The sequence below is a fragment of the Diceros bicornis genome, chromosome 11, assembly GCF_020826845.1.
Source record: "Diceros bicornis minor isolate mBicDic1 chromosome 11, mDicBic1.mat.cur, whole genome shotgun sequence".
Lineage (NCBI taxonomy): Eukaryota > Metazoa > Chordata > Mammalia > Perissodactyla > Rhinocerotidae > Diceros > Diceros bicornis.
The window spans coordinates 61,211,479-61,233,029 of NC_080750.1; the positions used below are offsets into that span (position 1 = coordinate 61,211,479).

General features: G+C 34.6%; 1 protein-coding gene across 2 annotated transcripts in view; it reads right to left on the bottom strand.

The window, feature by feature from the left end:
* The window catches only part of GLRA3 (glycine receptor alpha 3), a 178,997-nt gene that overhangs the window by 62,913 nt on the left and 94,533 nt on the right, over positions 1-21,551 (bottom strand). For both annotated transcript variants that reach the window (XM_058549792.1, XM_058549793.1), the window contains exons 4-5: positions 19,628-19,851; positions 7,504-7,586 (exon numbers count right to left, since the gene is read on the bottom strand). In XM_058549792.1, the coding sequence (XP_058405775.1) occupies positions 7,504-7,586; positions 19,628-19,851 (307 nt within the window). The remainder of the gene's footprint in view (positions 1-7,503; positions 7,587-19,627; positions 19,852-21,551) is intronic.

A 21,551-nucleotide genomic window follows, 5' to 3' on the forward strand; every position in this document is an offset into this window, starting at 1 on the left:
GAGAGAGAGAGAGAGAGAGAGAGAGAGAGAGAGAGAGAAAGAGAGAGAGAGAGAGAGAGAGAGAGAGAGAGGAAGATTGGCAGCAGATGTTAGCTCAGGGCAACTCTTTCGCAGCCAAAAAGAAAAAAAAAGAAAACAAAAGATCACGCAGTGGATCCTGAACTTCAGTAAACTAATACAATATAATTCTGAGAAGGAAGGTTAGTGATCACTTTAATATTTAGCTTATCTTCATTAAACGTCACTTAGTTTTACATATTACCAGCAACAACTGCACACAAAAATTAGGGCACAAATTACATACAGTTTTTAAAATTAAATAAGACACTTAGTGAAAAGCAGGGCTTCACTGCAGAATTCTCTTTGTATTGTATATGAGTTAAAATTTTTACTGATATTTTATTAGATTTCTAATGATGTGAATTTTGGAGACGCAAATTGTCAAGTGATTGACCCGTATTTTCTGGCTGAACTTGACAGTAAAAAATGAGTATTAGAAAGAAAGAGAAATAAATGAAACTAACACAATTTCTCTACACCCCAAAAGCAAGCATTCACAATATTTATTCCAGAATTCTCTTGTAAGGTTGAATGAAGGATGTTCTAGACCAGAGGAATAAATGATTTGTTGAACTTCTGACTTTAATAAAAGCAATCAGGCAAAACTCTATTGAGATTTGAAGAATAAGCACACTATGGAGCAGGCCTCTAGAACTGATAAGGGAAATGCCTGAACTTGGAACATAAATGGGGCCACATTCTTTCCTTTGGCTTCAGTGGAATTCTCAGTGATGAGATTTAGCTTTCTAGGTTAATCTAAGGGTAAAGTTTCAATTTTACTGTGGTTATTTCATTTTGATTTTAAATGGCAGCAGAATGAATCACTACGATAAACATCATTTGACTTACAGCTAAGAAATTTTTATTTATATTTAAATATTGAAAAAAAGTAATGTTGGTTGTCTAATGTTTTTGAAGTTCAATGAAAGTGCTATATGAATCTACACTCCATGAGTAAAGTAGATTAATCATATTTGCCAAATAGCCTCTAGGAAACACATTGTTAAAATGTCTCAAAGAGGTTTTCAATGTCTTTCTCTGTTTTACTCTTTCCTTCTGTCCCCTAATTTTTCTTAAACCCAATGATCTTTCTTTTACTCTCTTTTGGTCTTCATTGTTATTACTATCTTCAGAAATCTTATTTATCTTCATGTCTCCAAGCAATATTTCTAACCTTATTTCTCTATATTTCCACAACCACTCCTAATTCAAGCTCCATTCCAAAACATCTTGTAATCTAAAATAAATTTCTAATTGAATATATATTTTCACAAAAAACACAGCATGTTTAAGAAATCAGCTTCTGCACTACTTTTCCTATAAATCATCTGCTCTTTTCTAACTCATGTCAATGAAGCAACATTCAATCCTCCTGATTGAGAAAAAACTGGGGAGAATCATCTTTATGCTTAATTCTTAAGCAAATCATTGAAAAAGTCTTCAAAATGTTTTCTGTTTTTCCCATTATTGTCTCAGCTCTTTGAGCTTATTAATTTATAATGAAATTAGCTATCTGTATGGATTTATTTTCATTCTCTTTTTCAAGTCAAGCTTTTGCCTGAGGTTCTTTTCTAACGCCAGATCAGTAGATATGACGGAAAAAGATAGAGCTACTCAGGATTTTCTTTTATTGTTTTTAATCTGCTTTATCTACTATGATTTCCATTTCTCCATTCTGTACTTTTTATATGCAACCTAATTTTTTTTTCCTTCAAGAGTTTATTCAGGGGTGTGTCTAGGTTCTTAGACTTTTCGAAGTACCAGCTTTGGGTTTTTATGTGATTCTTTGAATGCTCTGTTATTCTTCTTTGGTCTTCTTGAATGGAATGCCTATCTCAATAGTTTTCAGTACAAAAAACTGCTTTAAAAGTGTCTCAAAATTTTGATACATAGTGCTTTCACTGTCATTTAGTATCAAGTTTTTCTTTATTTCTTCTTTAAACAAAGAGTCATTTATTATAGGTTGTTGGTTACCAGATATATAATTGTATAGTAATGTACAATAATTTATGTTGATATGTAGTAATTTATAGTAATTTTAATTGCTGTGGATTATATTGCATTTTAGTCAGAGACCCATCACAGATTCCATCATATGTTGATTCTTAAGAATTTTTTGAAACTTCCTTTTGTGGCTTATTACATAATTTTTGTAAATATTCTTGTATGCTAAAAACATATAAACAAACTATGAGTTTTCTCTCCCTATCTATAATTACTTAATTGTTTTGTTCAAATATTTGTACCTATATTTTCAAGTAAATTATTGATTTATCTATTTTTTTAAATTGTAGTTCTGCCTGTTTTTGCTTTATATATTTGGAAGCTATATAGAAGACATTTTCATAGTAATTATAGCTTATTTATGAATTGTTTCTTTACCAGCATGTTACCCAAGTGTTTGTGTCTTATGATTTTTTCCTATAATTTATGTTTTTGTGATATTGAAATTACTATCCTGGATTTTTTTAGACACATTTCTCTGATATGCATTCTTCTACCTTTTTCTTTTCAAATTTTTTGCATAGTGTTTTTAAAAAGTGTTCAGTTGACAACGTATTGTTGTGTCTTAATATTTGTTAACATCTAGTCTGAGAATCTCTTTAAGTTGCTACATGAATTTAACTCTTTGCATTTATTTTAATTATTGATATTGATAGCTATTTTTCCTCTTTCTATGATTCACATATACTATACTGAATTTTTATTTCTTTTATTTTTCTCCTTTCTCACATTCCATTTGATGAATCAGTATTTTTTTTTTTTCCTGAGGAAGATTAGCCCTGAGCTAACATCTGTTGCCAATCCTCCTCTTTTTGCTGAGGAATATTGGCCCTGGGCTAACATCTGTGCCCATCTTCTACTTTATATGGGAGGCCTCCATAGCATGGCTTGATAAGCAGTGTGTAGGTCTATGCCCGGGATCTGAACCCGTGACTCTGAGGCTGCAGAAGCAGAGCTCATGAACTTAACCGCTACGCCATGGGCCTGGCCCCAATGAATCAGTATTTTTTAGTTCTGGTTTGAAAGTTATTTATTCCATTTTTATTCTTTGATGTTATTCTTAACTCATTCTTGTTTTCATTTTTCTCATCATTTTCTATCACAACACTTCTCTTCCCCTGGACTCTCCCTGCAGGCCTCTTCCCAGTAACTCTCTTCTTTCTACACTAGGAATTGTGTATTATCCAGGCTTTTAATTCTAAATCATGAATGTACACTTTGGGGGTGTGGGGTCATTGCTAGTTTAGACAAAATATACTTTCCTAAGGTATTTATTCATTCTTAACACTGGTCTTCCTTAGTCACTTTCTCCTTTTGCTAACAGTATGTCATTCACATATTCTTATCCTCTTTAATGGAATTATTATATTCGCATAAATAACTCCTCAGCTAGTCCTTGAAGTCCTTCAAAGCAGAGACTTCTGTGCTTTATTCACTATTGTATCATCCAACATGTTATGTATCTGATAGATATCTTTCAATTGATGCTTAAAGGAATGAACATTCTCCAGGTCACTTAGAAGAGTCCTGACCATTGACATACATTTATTGAACATTTATTGATTTAAGAAAGTTGGATCATCACAGGCCATAAGACCTTTACCTTTAAATTATGTTTGTTTTTTGCTTGTTTTCCATGCCTCTCAACCCAATTTGTTTTCTTTTTCCCCTCTGTGGTCAGAATTCATTCAACAGTAGACATTAGGTTCCTTACAGCTCTTCCTTTCCATTAGGTTGAACTCTTTTAAATCTTTAATTTGTCATTTTAAGCCATTATTAAAAAGAAAAAGATGTGGGTAATTGCTCTAAAAGAGTTTAAGAAAAACACCTTAAAGAATTTGACTTCAGTAGCTTCTACTTTGACAGGATTTTTTAGCGTCTGCTAAAGAAGTTTAATAAACAGTATCTCTCTTGTCATCTAAATTAATTTCTAATAAGAGGGCAGGAAGTATTTAATGACTGAAACATGAACAGGACACATGAGGCAATCTACTCATTCCTGATAAGAAACAAGGAGGCAAGAGGCTCTGTTTTCCCATGTTGAGTTTTTGAATGATTTGGAAATGTTCTGGGAAAAGCAGAAACAATGTAAGGTCCTATTATATCAGCACTTGGGTCCTACAAAATAGTCCAGAACACTCTCCCTATTCTAACAAAGAAGTCCGGTGACTCTGCCATCCCTCAGGCATTGTATTATTTCTCATCTTTCTTTAATAACTAACATCCACAGAATAACAGATTTCACTTTATTATGTACCTTTTTGTGTATGTGTGAGGAAGATTAGCCCTGAGCTAATGTCTGTTGCCAATCCTTCTCTTTTTGCTGAAGAAGATTGGCCCTGGGCTAACATCCATGCCCATCTTCCTCTACTTTATATGTGGGGCGCCTGCCACAGCATGGCTTGACAAGCGGTGCATAGGTGCACACCCGGGATCCAAACCCATGAACCCCAGGCCGCCTAAGTGGAGTGAGTGAACTTAACCATTATGCCACTGGGCTAGCCCCTGTGCACTTTTTTTTAAACATTTTGGAATCCAGCTTTGAATCCCATTATCGTAATCACATTTGTCTTTGTTATCAATAATAATGGCTCTTTTTTCAATTATCTTTTTTAAAAAACATCTTGCAGCACTTGATTCTGTTAAACAGAGTTCTGACAGTCTCTTCTCTTTTGAGATTGAATGATTGATTTTAATTTGCCATCTATGATGACCCCTTAATTGGAATTCCTCCCAACAGCTTCTAAATGTAGGCATTTCTTAGGGTCTGTTCTTTGAATGTTTGTCTTCCTCTCTATATTCTTTCCTTCAGAAATTTCATCTTATTATTTGAACCACTTTCTATACGGCTTTTAAAAGTATATCTTCAATTCTAACTGCTCCTTCAGCTTTGGGCCTAAATTTCCCAAACCTCAAAAATATTAAGATTGGATTTACCAATATTACCTTCAACATTTACTTCTCATCCTGGTTTTTCCTTCTCTGTAAATATTTCCAATATGATTCTATTGATCTAAGCTCTTTAGCTCTCACTGTTCGGTGCCCAGAGTCTCTACAACCACTGCATATTAAAGTGAATGAAGGGTGAAAGAGTACGCCATCCCAAAATACTCGACGTTACTGTAAGGATTATTTTGAGCTAAAGACACTTGAAAAACAGCAGATGCAAGAAGGGCATTCTAATCTTCCCTTTTCTTCCTAAAAACAGGAGATAAAAACTCCCATGTGAAAGATGTGCTTCCTGTACCAGGAAACAAGAAACATTCTTCAATGGAGAATCAAAGTCAAGAGAATTCTGTACAAACAGACCTTGCTGAAATAATTCTTATCTTTCTTCAGCCTCCTCACATAGTTTAGTTACTTTTCCACAATTGCCTCTCTTTGTTCAACCTAGTATAAAAGCATTTAGGTTTTGCCACTTTTTTGAGTCTTCATTTCTTTATGAGGGATCCCATGTCATGTAAAACTTACATTAAATAAATTTGTATCCTTTTCTTCTGTTAATCTGTTTTATGTCTGTTTAATTTTCAGACACAGCTGAAAAAGCCTAAGAGGGCAAAGATACTATTTTGCCACTCTTCTGTTATTAAGCTCTACTGTTTCTATCTTCCACATCATTCCTCTTTGTCCCTACTTTTATTCTTTTTTGTTGAAATATTATGAAATCTTCTTACATAACCTTGATCCATTTGGCTGAAAGAATCCTTAAGAGAATAATATTGACCAAATCATTTTCTTGCTCCCAAATCTTGAACAACTCCTTACTGCCTATTGGATAATATCCAGCATCCCTGGGTTAATAATTAGGGCACCAGTTTGTCTCAGACTGTTTTGCATATGATTTTTTTCTCAATATCCTCCCATGTACCTAATTTTTAAACCAAGATACAGAATCAACCTGTCCTCAAAGTGCCTTCATGGTAATCTTTTGGGAATCTTTTGTTGCCCTTCCCCATATATGTTGCTAAATAGCTCCCCCAACTAGAACTAGATTATTTTATTTTCCTTTTATTTACTTTAGTACATTATCCATGTGTACACCTAATATGTAAGAACTACTTGTAAAAGCAATGTATTTAAATGTGACAAGCAGGAGTTATTATCAGAGAAGGAAATATTTCCACTTCCTTACTTTAAGAGAAACCAAACGTAGAAGGGTGGTGGCATTCCCCCACGCAGTCGGCGCGCCATCTAGCGACAGCTCCACCACACTACAAACCTTGCCTCTCAGGCCTGGGCATTTGAAGATCCACCTTCAAACTTTCCTCAAGGAATATGTCAAAACAGACCTTTTTTCCTTCTGATATAATACAGTACTGCAAGAAAAATATTCCATAATGCTCACTTTTTGTATGGCATTAAACACTGCAAACCAATTAATTTTGGGTTGATTATATAGATCAGCTCAGAGAAACAGAAGGACCTGGTTTTTATGTGTTAACATTAATCATCAATGCCTATGGATCCACTTTGAAAGAAGAAATTTAAAGGAATGCCTGTAAGCTTGGATAAATCTCTGAAAAATGTGAGAAACTTCTTTTCTCCTGAGATAACACACATAACATACCTAGCAGAGTATACTCTGAATAAATTTTAGCAGAGGGGCAGCAAAATGGTTCAGAGTAAGTCGACTTTGGAGCCAGATGGTTTTTGCTTACCACCTCCGTGAACTGGAGCACCATGCTCAATCGCTCACAAGGACCATTTTTACTTCTGGAAACATGAGGATAACAACATCTTTGTTGTGAGTGTAAGAAATAATATATGCAAAACGCTTGGTTCATAGCAGGTATTCAACAAAAAAATGGTAGTTTGTTTTTAATGATTACCATCCTTTTTAACCTTTGATGATTTGTATAGAGAAAACAGCTGTTTTCAAGCTTAAAAGCTGTTATTTCTAGGTCCTCTATTTCTTTATCCTAGTATAGAGTGCACATTTGATAGACATCATTACTTTCAATACCTGGTGAAAGATAACATGCCTACTTAGTAAATGTCTGACAAAAACAATTACAGAATAAATTATGTATATAATCTAGTAAAATTTCTATCTACTATATTTTATTTATTTATTTATTTTTAAACATTTTGAGTAACATTCTTATTTGAGGTCTTAATGGATTGCAGGTTTTTTTTTTTTTTTTTGGTGAGAAAGATCAGCCCGGAGCTAACATCCATGCCAACCCTCCTCCTTTTTTTCCCCCTTTTCTCCCCAAAGCCACAGTAGATAGTTGTATGTCATAGTTGCACATCCTTCTAGTTGCTGTATGTGGGACGCCACCTCAGCATGGCCGGACAAGCAGTGCGTTGGTGCGCACCCGGGATCCGAACCCAGGCTGCCAGTAGCAGATCGCGTGCACTTAGCCACTAAGCCATGGGGCCGGCCCCTATCTACTATATTTTAAAAGTATTCAGAAAAAGTAAGTTGTTCTTACTTACAACTTTCCAGTTGCATTATACATGTTTGTACATCCATTGGAAAATTCTTGAGATCCATTGGGCAGGAGAGTGTTAATGTCAATCTGAAAGAATTCAAAGTGATTATTTTAAAGATAAATTTATGATATCATATTAATATTTCTCTTGTTCAGGGTACAATTGGAAAACAATATTGCTTTGGTAGTGACTAACAGTAACATTTGCTCCAGGTTGGGAATGTTTTTACTGTGAAATAGCTATACCCTTATATATAAATCTGTTTTTTGGGGGGGAGAAAAGCTGCATTTATAAACATCCAATCACATTTATATATTTATTTTTTCCTTTGGAGAGGACCATAGATGTCTAAAAGAGGTCTATATTTCCAGAAGAGTCTCTCAAAAAAGAAATTCGAGAGTGGGTTCTGTAAAATTAATACCAAATGCCAAAAGGCACACTTCCCCCAAAATCACACGGACAACCTATTTGAGGAGGCAAGTATATCTGGGGAGTTGGAGTTCGGAATGTGGAAAGGCAGGGTGTAGAGGAGCGATCCTGTGTGACAGTGTTCAATCATCTTCATAACTACATTGAAGAAGTTGTCAGTGAACATTCAGCAATATTTAGCAGAGGAAAAAATTCTGAATCTGAAAGACTTGAAACTTCTAGGTATTGGAATGGTGTTCCCTGCTATGAGACGAGGGCGTTTCAGCCAATCTTATCAGGGTCAAGAAATAGCCTTCTACACATGTGTATGGTGATGGGTAGTAATTAGTCTTTGGGTGGTGAACATGATGTAGTCTACAGAGAAATCGAAATAAAACGACTTACACCTGAAATTTATATAATGTTATAAACCAGTGATACCTAAATAAAAAAAAAAAAAAAGAAATAGCCTTCTAGAATATGGGAGATGTAATTCCATGCTCATCAAACAAACTTGTGATTTGGCTTCAAAGTGGGATGACCTGGATGGTGTACACCAGCATTCCACCCATTTCTTTCCCCCTTACAGAAAGTATTTGTATTCTGGCATTCCAGAAAATTCATCACTCTTGAATACTTATTTTTATGGCAAAAGTATACTACTGAGATATCTTCAGGGATTACCAAGAATTTGTAGTTCCTGGACCTGAGAAAAAGAAACCCAGGTCCAAACAAACCCAAGTTTATTCAAACAAAGTTCTTTTCTGAGGACTCTCTAGCCAGCTCCTTTATTAAAAGCATTCCCTATGAAATTCAATATATCATTGAGCTCCCTGGGTGGATTTATTTACCTAAACTTTGTGACTGTAGGTAGATCGCTTCACCATATTGCCGTTTCCTCATCTCCAAAATGAAAATAATAACAGTACTTTCTCCAGAGAGACGTTGTGAGCAATAAATACATGAGTTAATACATGTCAAGGGCTTAGACAAGTGCCTGACACACAGTAAACAATCAAAAAATATTAGTTATTAAGGATTACTAGTATATTCTACCACCCCCCAGACTTCCCCATCTTCCCCTCCCCAAAATTATATAGGATGGGCACAAAGATGACTGAATTAAATCACATATAAAACCTATTTAAGCTTTAACAAAAAATAACCATCTGCTCTACTAAATGTAACTACATTCTCCAAAATGGCATTTTTATGTAGACCAGAGACATGAAGTTATAATGATGTAGTTCTACAGTGAATACTCTTGGTGAGTATTCATATCACTTGACGTAATTTGAGAGACATAAACGAACAGACATAGAAGCTGCTGATTTTTGAGTCGCAGGAGGATCATTTGACAATTAATTCAAGTCAGAGTCCATATCACACTGAAATAATTTACAGAGTTCATTCATCAAAAGCAATTTTCTCCCGGCTCAGCTGGGCTAGGTGATCCTGTAAGTATGAGCTGTAGTGTCACAAAGTTCTCTCTTAAATAGGCGATTGTAAAATCAGGTGGACACAATGTTCTCTGTCTTGAGAAAGACTTTATTAGAAGTGCACGCACAAGTACACTTTGAACATACACACATTAATTTTCCAAACACCCCAGGCTCTCTGGCCAGCCAGTTTCAAACGTTGGCTTGGAGAATTAATTCTGTGACCTTTTGTATGGAAGTAAATAGCCTTCTCAGAACCTTTCCAGACTCACACCATGCATGTGATGTCAAATTCATATCCTGGCTATTTTTCTGGCATAAAATGAGAGACATTACATAATTCTTTTTTTTAAAAAAAAAAGGCTCTTGAAAGGAATTATTTGGCAAAGAAAAACACTCTTTGTAGAACTTCTGTCATAAATCATATCCTGAAAAACACCTATTTATTGACTTTGTTTTTGTTTAAGGTACGGTACAATTGCTTCTTTAACAGCATATGGATGAAAAAATATTTGTCAACTTGGTGGCTGTGATACTGAATTTCTTCACCAAAACTTTCCATATAAATTAAAGATATGTCCTGACCACATAAAAAGAAAACTAAATCAAATGCAATTAATCACATTCTACTGTTTTGGAAATGAATATCTACTTGTGTAAGAGAAGACACTAAGTTCTCTTTCTGAGACAAGACACACAAACAGGATGTGGAGTTTTTATTTTCCCTTAAGTAGTCTTGGCTTAGTGAAGTAGAAATGTTAAAAAAGATGACTGTGACAAACAATTGACCTCATTAAAATGAGGTGTTACTCATTTTTGAACAAGCATTGCCTAGAAGAGTATAGTGTCTATCTCAACCATTAATTGAAATATTTAAAAAAATGTTTTCTGACTCCAGTCTAGGCTCTTTATGAAAATACATATTTTTATCACCTCCTAATATTTCTAAATTTAGTGTTATAAGGACAATTGCCTTTTAATTAGTTATCTGCTTTGAATACTGTCTGTGATCATAATAGGTAATACATCTATTTTGTTTACTATGTGGTAGGCACTATTTAAATACTTTATATAAATCTCAACTCATTTATTTCTTACTACAAATTTGTAAGAGAGGTAAACTATATTGTCCTTATTTTAGAGATGAGGAAACTGAGAGGTTAACTCACCTGACATTACAAAGCAGAAATTGTAGAGCTAAATTTGCAACTCTGGGAGTCTGGCTCCAGATTCTATGCCCTTAACTTTTAAGGATACTGCCTTTCAAAGGCATTGGAAAATTTTTCATGAAAATGAGTTCTCTAATTAATGACTTTTAAAATTTTATATTTCTATAACATAAGAAATGATATATTTCATACAGTATTAGTTATTACATTTAAAGTAAAAGATACCTAAATGATTCTTCCAAAAGAAATCAGAGAAGTGTAATTAAACTTTAGAAAATATAAGGAATTTCCCCATGGTTTTTATTTATTTACTTGAGTGATTTGGTATTTTATTATGAATTATTCCGTACAGAGTGAATAACTCACAAGAAATTAGACTGTTGGAGCACTAGAAGGGAGATGGTAACTAGTGTTCTAATCTGGAATTTTGTTGTCATCTGATTGTAGAGATGATCATAAAGTTTATCAGCCCATCATCAATGCAATCTCAGTACTTTTGATGGTCCCTTTAAGGAAGCTGATATAAGCTTTGGACCTCTTCAGAAAAACACACATAATCACACCCACACAAAATTCTCTTTACAACATATATTTTATGGCATCATAAATTGATTTCCCTTGAATAAACAGCATCTTAAGCATCTGTTGGAATAAGTTTACTTTTTCTATTTAAAAATTAATGTCTGTTAATGTTCAAAAAATAAATACATATTGTACAAATAAATTTAATTCTTTTCCCAATCAAATTTCAAAGAAAGAGTGATTATATTTAGCTTAAATAAAAGTTGAAATTGTGCTATGATATTTGACAAGTCACTGTGTATATCATTTTTTTTTTTTTTTTGTGAGCAGATCAGCCCTGAGCTAACATCCACCAATCCTCCTCTTTTTTTGCTGAGGAAGACGGCCCTGGGCTAACATCGGTGCCCATCTTCCTCCACTTTATATGGGACGCCGCCACAGCATGGCTTACCAAGCAGTACTTCGGTGCGCGCCCGGGGTCCGAACCAGTGAACCCCGGGCCGCCGCAGCGGAGCGCGCGCACTTAACCGCTTGCGCCACCGGGCCGGCCCCTCTGTGTATATCATTTTTGATATAAAGTTTCCTGTCATCTGATTTTTAATGCAATAATGCTTCTGTAACATGAGTAGTAAAGTTGGATGTATAAGAAAAGTAAGCAGTAGATAATATTTAACTGCCTATCATGTGCTTCCATTATCATGTGATGAGGATATTACCATCCCCATTTTACAAGTGATAAAACTGAAGCTCAGATTAATGTCTTGCAAGAGTCCATACAGTGCTAATTTAAGGATTCTGGAAAATACCAGACCTTATGCTTCTTTTGGTTTTATTTTTTTTGGGGAAAGATAAAAGTAACAACTTTAGTCCCTATTGCATACCTGACACTATGCTAGGTGCTTTGTATATATTATTTCAGGCTCAAGGTAATTAGTATTTTCATTAGCATGCATATAAAAAAAAAATGAGCCTTTCACAAGTAAAGAGACTTGCCCCAAATCACAGGTAGCAAGTCATAGAGCCTAGATCTGGGTTGGGAGAGACAGTCCACCTTGGGCCTCTTCTGTGTCTCGGTTCAACTCTTGCCAGGTGTACCAAGACTGTAAGGCCCTGGCTATTCTTTTACCTGAGCCATTTCTCAGGATTGTTTATGCAGCTGCTAATTTTGAGAGATGAGATAATGTTGTTCCCCTGGACAAAGAGAAGGCTTGTTTACAGCTTGCTATAAAAGCAGTAGATTCCCCAAACTCGGTGTTCCACAGCTGTGACACAAATCCCCAGTGTGTGTTATATCCATCTGGGCCTGATGCATCATTTCATTGAGACTGGAGGACAAGGAAGAAGTTGGGCAAATATAGTCTTGGGTTGCTTAACAACAGAGATATGCTCTGAGAAAGGCACTGTTAGGCAATTTTGTCATGGTACGAACATCATAGAGTGTACTTACACAAACCTAGATAGCACAGCCTAGTATACACCGAGGCTATGTGGTACTCATCTTATGGGACTACCGTCATATATGCGATCTGTCGTTGACTGACATGTTGTTATGTGATGCATGACTATATGCTGATGCTTATGCTGCTTGCTTGTGGTAAGTAATAAATTCCTTTGTCTCTGACCCAGGAGTCTTGTGTCTTTAGACTGCACCCATAAAATAAGTAATACGCTAACTTTATAAGTAGAGGAAAATCGAATATCAAACTTGACAGTGTGGAATCATGTGTCTGGCTCCAAAGCCCTCTCTTGAAAAATACTTCATTTAAAAATTATCACTATAATACATGGATATCAATTAAAAGTTCAAACAGTTATATAAAGCATATAAAAAATTGTTGTATCTTTGCTCTACCCCTCCCTAACTTCAGTTCAGCTCTAGATCCTCAGAGTCAGCCTTTCTTTAGATATTTGTCTATGATTTACATTTATATATCTAAATTGCTATAATATTATGCTTGATTTTTAAAATTTGTGAAATCATCTATTAATTTCCCACAAGAGAAAATAAGAATTTATTTCCCTTATGCTACACTCCATGTACACTTAACTTTCCAGCAATACTCAAAATTTAGTTATATAAACATTAATGGTTAAATTAATATTCAGTATTTACATGTTATGAATATATAATTATTGTTCATGGTTAAGCTTGCTATCATTACAGCTCTTGTATAGCATTTTGTTTTCCCTAGTGTTAATAATTGTCTCATTTTAATAATCACTTCTGTTTCTACTCTCTATTATTCAAATTCAGCAAACTCTCTATCAGAGCTACAAGGTCCCTCTCAATGGTTAAACACAGCAGGTAATCTATCAATTCCTTGTTTTTCATAGAAATTTCTATTTTATTTCTGTTCTTCCTTTCTAGTAGATATTGGACTTCTGTATTGATGTTCTGATTTTTATATCCTTTCTCTCTTATTTTTTATTTCTTAGTATCTTGATTCTACTTAGATTTCTTCACTTCATCTTTCAAATATTCTACCAATTTTTTTTTCCACTTTGGTTTACTATTTGTTCTTATTATGCTCTGAATGACTCCATTTTTCCTTTCTTGGAAGTATTCTATTTCATGCATGCAGTTGTCTCATCTGTCCAGAGAATTTTTTTGTTGTCTCTCTGATCCCTGCATTTTCTCTTGAATCATTTCTTTTCTTTTTGTTTCTTTTTCTTTTCTATACTTCCTCTGCATGTTTCTTCTGGCCTCTGCTTCTTTTTTAGTTATTGTTAATATTATAAGATATCCTCAAATGTCTGTTTATATTTAAGAATGAAGCACTAAAACTCTTTGGAGCTCAATTAGTAGCAGATGGTTCACTGAGTAACGGTCTCGACTGCAGGATGACGATATGGCTTCCCAGATTTTTCACTTTTGGATCCCCAATTGTTAGTATCTGTAGATCTTTTCTTTGGGCAAGTCAGTTTCTCCAAAGGAGTATTCTTCTGACTACTGCTCAGTGGAAGAAGTTTAGTTCTGGTTTTCAGCATTTTAGGGAGAATAGGGGTATCACCATGCAGTGTGCAGACCTCACATAATCTTCATTTTCTGGATATGATGCCTCAGGACAGACGCCAGCTGTGTCTGGGGTCCCTACTCGTGAAGCTCTTGGCACGACCTCTCTGAGGTTTTCTGTCCTCCTGCTTTCTGCCCAGTTCAAAAGGCACAAAGGTAGTCCCCAGTGTGAAGGACATGGGCAAGAAAATCAGGAGTAGAAGGCTTACTATCGTTCCTACAAAGTTTAAATCAATTCTTTTTCTTTTATCTCTTTTCTAGCCCTCACTTTCTGAAGTCCTAACTGCCTCAAATTTCTAAAAGTTTGAGGATATTATTTTCTTCCTTTTGGATTCCCCCACTTTGGCTTAGGTTTCAGCCATCTCTGTCTGTTAAGTTAGTTTTCACAAGTGCATTCATTTTCAAACTTCCTAAAATATGCTGTCATCACTCATCTGTTGCTGCCTTCTTTCCCATTACTTCCATCCTCCTGTGTGTTAATGCCATTTTTATTCCTTATTCAGTTTATTTCTTTGTTTCAGTAGGTTTAAGGAGTACGTACAGATAAATGGGTAAGTTCAATAGGTCGGGTTGGCCGGGACATTCTATTTCTTTCTTGAAACAAGCAGGGAAGCCAGATCTCTCATGAAACCCCACAGATGATCCATTCGTAAATTGAACGAGATTTTTTTTCTAGTGCAAGTTTTGTTAACAAACTGTTTGCCATTTGAAAATTTGAAAGCCCTGTGAGATTTCCAAAAACAGCTTACAAAAAATTAATTTATTCTTTGATCATGTGAGCCAGGATATAGCAAACAAAAACTCAGAGCTGAGATACATCATCTATTTCAACTGAATTCATACTGAAAGACAAAAGATGCAATTCTGAATTATTCCATAACTTTCCTCAAAATATTAGAAATGTGAGAAATTCATAATGGATGGCATCATTTTCCAATTTCAATAAGACCTGATATAAACAACTAGATATCCATAATCATATAGGATACACACAAATGAACATTATATTTCAGTTCTATCAATGGAAACATTTTATACATTATAACTTGGCAAATGATTATTCCACGCTCCCTGGTGATATATTCTTGTAAACTACGCCACCCAAAATCTGTCTGAAATGAAACAGTACCTTATAATTAAAAATAAATTATACTTTTCACAAAGTTAATTTTCAAATTAGCAGGAAAAGAATTAAACTTGCTTTATTTGCACCCTGTCATGGCTCCCCTGATATCCATCATGAATCTGCAGCACAGAGGAGTCAAGCATCATGACCTCAGGTTAAGAGTCTCTATCACTTAATATATATGTATTTAATTCATAAATAATACATAGCTTTTTCTGAAAATTTCAAACAATATAAACTTACATATACAGTTCACCTTTATTCCTACCCAAATTCTACTGCTCATTTCCATAGTTGGTTATTCTCAACCAATTGTTGGGCATCCTTCTGAATTTCTTATATGGATTTACATATATGTGTATTTTTACGTACACAGTTATGCTTACATATATAGAGTGTTTTAAATAAAAATAAACATAAAACACTTACCTTAAACTTAAATATATTTTGGAGGCTTTTTCTTATGAATACATTTAGTTATATCTCATGCAGTGTATTTCATGATATGGGGCTGTCATTGTGTTCTGCCTTTTTCTTATTAATGAATAGATAGTCTTTCTTTTGTTGCTATTTCTGTGGTGCAGTGTGCATCTTTGTAAATGTATCTTAGGTACACATGAACACATAAGTAATGTAAGTTCCTAAAAGTAGAATTGCTGAGTTGAAGGACAAATGAATTTTATATTTTTATATATCCTAACAAATCATTTTCCCAAACAATTAATATCAAGTCATATGCCCAGAAAAAGTGTATTAGACAATTGACACTAAATATTAACGTTCTTGTTAATTTCTGCCACTGTGTTTAAAAAAATATTTTATTTGTTACTTTTCATTTCCCCCCTACATCAGTGTTATAATATTTGCTTCAACTGTCAAATATAATTTAGAAACTCAAAGTGAGAAGAAAAGTCTATTGTATTTATTCATATTTTTATTACTGTTTCCTTTTTTCCTTCTTGATGGTTCAATGTTCCTTCTTTTATTGTTTCCTTTGTGTTTAGAAAACTTCCTATAGCTATACCTTCAGGGTAGGTCTCTTGTGACTAATTCTCTTAAGTTTCCTTTATCCAAGAATGTCTTGATTTCCCCTTCATTCCTGAATGATATTTTCACTGGGTACAACATTCTAGAATGACGGTTCCTTTATTCCAACACTTGAAAAATATGTGTCACTTCTTTCTGGCCTCCATGATTTCGGATGAGAAATCTGCTGTCATTCTAATTGTTTTTCCGCTATAGGTAAGGTGTTGTTATTCTCTGAATGCTTTCAGAAGTTTGTGTATGATGTGACTTAGCATGAATATCTTTGGGATTTATTGAACTTCTTGAATCTGTAGGTTTATGCCTTTTGCAAAATTTATAAAAATTTCAGCCATTAATTTCTTTATGATTTTTTTTAGCTCTTTACTCTATTCTCCCTCTCCATCTGAGACTCTGATGACACGAATATTAGATCTGTTGTTGTACTACCACAGGACCCTGAGGCTCTATTGCCCTCTCCTCCTCCAATCTAATATCTGTGTTGTTCAGAGTGAGTAATTTTTATTATTCTATTTTACAGCTTACTGATTTTTCATGTATCCTCTCCATTTTTCTATTGAGTCCATCTACTAGGTTTTTATTTTGGTTATTGTATTTTTCAGTTCTAAAAATTTCATTAAGTTCTACTTTATATCTTCTATTTCTTTGCTGAGGCTTTCTATTTTTTCATTTGTTTCAAGCATATTTGTAATTGCTCACTGAAGCATTTTTATCACGGCCACTTTAAAGTCTTTGTCAGATAATTCTAATATCCTTATTATCTTGATATTGGCATTCTTTTTTCATGCAGTTTGAGAACTTCTTGGTTCTTTGTATAATGAATAATTTTTGATTGAAGCCCAGTCATTTTTATACTATTTTATGAGACTCTGGATCTTACTTAAACTTTCTGTTTACACTGGCTTTCTCTGACATGCTTTGTCAGGACAAGGGGGTTGCTATCTTGTTGCTTTCAGACAGAGGTACAAGTCCAGGTTCCCTCTTCAGCCTCTGTTGACAGACAAGGGGAGAGATTCCTTATTACTGCTGGAGGTTCCAGCTCCCCAAATGATCTCCACTGACACCATGGTGGGAGTAGCCTTATTTCTACTGGGTGATTTTGAAAGTCTTGACTCTCCCCTAGGACTTCTCTGACACTAATCCCGTGGGGAGGGAGAGAGGTGCCTTGTTACGATTGAGTAAAGGTGGAATTTCTGGCTCTCCATGTGGTCTCCATTAACATTGCAAGGTGGGAGACTCACTACAGGCTGGTGAGAGATAAAAGTCCACTTCATTACTTAGCTTTTCCTAGCAACACCTTGGCATGGATGTTGGATGACTTATTAATACCTGGCAGGACTGAAAGTCTGGGCTTCCCACTTGTGCTTTGCGGGCTTGAGCGTGAGTGGGGTCACATCTTTTTCTTATGTCTTTGGCTGGAGTAGAGCAGTTGCCTAAAGGTTTTTTGTCTTGCTAGACTGCCCCTTTCCTAATGTCTAGAGAATGTTTGATTGGCTAGAGAAATTAGGCTTGTGATGAAACTTTTTTTGTCTGTACCTATTGTTGTTTCCAGGCTGCTAGCTTCTTCATCTTAGTCTGGGATATATGAATAAAAAAGAAAATTCCGTGAATTCACCTCCATGTTGTTTCTGAGCTTCCAAAGTCTTTAGTCAACCTTTTTAAGTCTGCCATTGGAAGTCTCCTTAACTTTGTTATATATATTTTGTCTAGGGTTTTCAGTTGTATTTAGCAGAAGGAATAGGGGAAAATATGTCTGCTCCATCTTCTCACTATCTTTTGATACTTATGCTTTTTAGTAATTTTCCAAAAAGGTTCAAAATTCTCTCGCTTAGACCTTGGATTCACCGTTAAGTTATTCATTCATATGGGAGCAGGGCTTAATTAGTGTTGAGACTTAAAATCTTCCTTTATGTCTTATATAGCAAGTAATCATTCAAGATTATATTAACACATATTAGTTGGTTTTCAGAAATCTGATGAAAGTGTCAGTTCACCTTAGAGTGATGTCACCTTGTCACTCTTAAGAAATAAAACATGTATTGAAAGGCAATTTGTTCACGTGAAATAGGTAAATATGAAAAACAGCCATAATATATTGGGATGAAGAGATTAGCACTATTTATAAAACCACTTTGTAGAAAAAAGTTTTCAAAATCACTTAGCTACTAAGATTAAATCTTCAATCTCGTTATTTCTACTTTATACTATTACCTGGCAAAAGTAGCTACTATCCCTGATATTGGGCAGATGAACTCAAAATCAAATATCCTCATTCCTTATGAGAATAAAAATTAACAAAAAGGAAAATAGAGAGATAAAATATAAGGAATTAATATTCAGCCTAAAGCCTCAGTATTAAGTTCACCTTGACACTTTTTAAAATATGCTGCTGATGATACAAATATTTTTGAAACAGTTACCTGTTGCTAAAAGTGGGGCATGTTCTCTCTTTCCTAAGAAGTATGACATGAATTCTGGTCCTGACTTCCTGTTTTTTTTTTAATTGAACTAAATGAAGAAAATAATTATGGAAAATTCAAGATAATCATTTTATTTTAGAGTATTTTTCAGGTGTGACACAAATCCTCAGGTATATCTCTTTAAATAGCTATTTACTGAATTTATACCTGTTTGATATTTAATGAATAGCCAGAGTTGAGTGAGTTCTAAATTTCAACTGTCAAAAAATTTTATCATTAGTGTTTATGTTTTGGTATTAATTTTTGTTATGTTTTGGTACTAGTTTTAAAAGGCTACATGGTCTTCTGAGACACGTAAAATAAATAACTAAAATGTAAATAACATCTTTTTTAGGGATCGTGTTGAAGGTTTTGATTATTATCCATTTGTACATATTATGGTGATTTGTTTTTCTTCCTTGCCTTCTTCAAAGTTCATCAATAAATCCCCACTTGCAGCATGTTAGAAAGGATGGAAATTGGACGAGTAAGGTGAAAAATGCAAAAGGATGACCAGAGAAGCTTAAAAAAATCTAAAAAAATGCATATACCTGAAAAATAATTTATGGAAAATGGATCCAAGACAAGCAAATCTAAATATTTCTTTACCTATAAATATTTAAATGAAGTATTCATACATAAAAATATAATCACAATGTGCGATTCAGCTACCATTCAATTTGCCTTTAAGCCACCTACCAACTTGGCTGATGTTAAGAACCTGGGCCACTTGTTAAGAAAGTGGATTTCCAAGAATTACTCATATAGTTCCTAGATCTGGAACTTGGGTCTGTTACTGTTGACTAGACATATTTGGGAAGTGGTATATTAGAAGAATTCAAGTGGAACAATAAAAGCATTTACTCAAAAATTTCAAAACTCTCACCAAAATCTTAAAAAATCCCACTCTATTCCACTGAAATCAGGAATTTAAGTGTATGACTCACCTTATTGAATAAAGAACATTTCCATTCTTGAAAATTCTTAACAATTTGTTGTCTGTAGTAACTTCATGAAAGTTGGCGCCCTTTTCATTGGCAAAGAACAAATCAGGTTTCCAAATGGAGTCCAACATGGAAGGGTCCAGGTCTAAAGAGTCATCAGGATATTCACTATATGCAAGGCGAGGATCATTCCATTTCTGGCGAAGAAAGATATTCACTCTGTAATCCTAAAAAAAAAGAGGAAAAAAACCCACCCTGCTTTAAAAAGTTTAGAATCTTACGTGCTATTCTTTGGGCTTCTCTGAATTATAACAAAAGCCACTGACATCCTTGTGAGCTTTCCATACCCTACAATCCTCACTCATCACTACTGACAAGAGTCATTCTAGTTCTGAGGTTTTGCCCACGTGTTTAGTGATCTATATACCTCCAAAGTAGAGGCCACAGAAGAGCACAATTTTATCATGCTCATACTTTGCTGCTCCATTCAAATTGTACTCTCCTGGTTTGTCAAAATAAAATATTATATTGCTGTCAGACACTTGGAGTAAAACATTTTCAGCTTTGCATTTATTTTCTAGAACCACTTCTTTTAGTGGACATCCAATAGCATCCAGAATGCATTTAGTGAAATTTTCCTGAAAGCTGTCTATTTTGTGAAAATGACCGTATATACTTTACAATGAAGACACATTTTTCTCATGTGTAATATAGGATGTAAGTTCTGTGAAATAGGTGATTTGGGAAAAATAAAAAGAGTGATTTTACAATAATAAAAGAATAATAAAGGAATATTATTGCCAGTAATCCTTTAAAAATACTTGGCTAATGAGATTTCCCAATTAGACTTTTCATAGTTAAGTTAAAAAGGGGAAGAGTCAATGATTTCAACCAAATTCTTGCTCACAATTTCTGGACTAATGTATAGAATGACAAAGATTGATAGCCGGGTGTATGTGTGGTATTTGTACACAGTATATGAATATAAGTACCACTTATGACTTTATAAACACAATTTTCCCCTTAGATTTTTGAAATGAGCAAATAAATTAAACATGTAGACTTTATCATAAGCATAAGAAAGTGAACACTTTAAGAAAGCTTCATTTCCATGGAAAAGAGCCAAGGCTGGAGATAGTCAGAGAAACTGAAAACCAGTTTTCATCTACTTTTTTATTCATTGAATACCAAGCTACCAGTCATCAGAATATAGTAACCAAGCAATCAAAAAGAATGCTCCCATAATATCAGACCTGGTAGACTGCTTATCTTGCAGGTAGGGCAAATTCAGAGTTTGCAGTGAATGTTATGAATCTGTATGTTCCCTTGATCGTTATTTGTGCACTGAGACCTCTATCTTCTAACTGTAACTGATATTACATACCACAAAATATTTTTTCTGCTTGCTAGGTGCCCCATGTGTCTTCCAAAGTGACAATGGAGCAGAGTTCACTTCAGCTTTTTACCGCAAGGCTCACGGTAATGTGGAAATCTCACCAGCCGCAAGGATCTGTAGAACCCGTAAATGGAGATACATGAACAAGCTTCTACCAGCCAAGGACAGGTCATCCTCTCCTAGCCTAGCATTCAGAGCACCAACATGCACAGCTCCGTGGCTGGTGGCCAATTCTTGTGTCCCTTGCCATCCTGCAGTCTGTGCCTCAGCCCTAACCAAAGGATAGAGAGAAGACTAAAGCAAGACAACTTATAATGATACCTGCCAGCAAAAATAACTGACGAGTAAAGAATTTCCTTCTAGACTGATTCTTAAGATATATATATAAAAAAGAAGTATTTTTATGCTGTAAGTAATGTATTGATTGAGAACACTCTGTAGCTGTTCCTCACTGTGAGGCTAAAATAAAGGTACTTGTAAGTTGCAGTATATGTAATAAAATTTTGTTTGGATATCCTTATCTTTATGTTA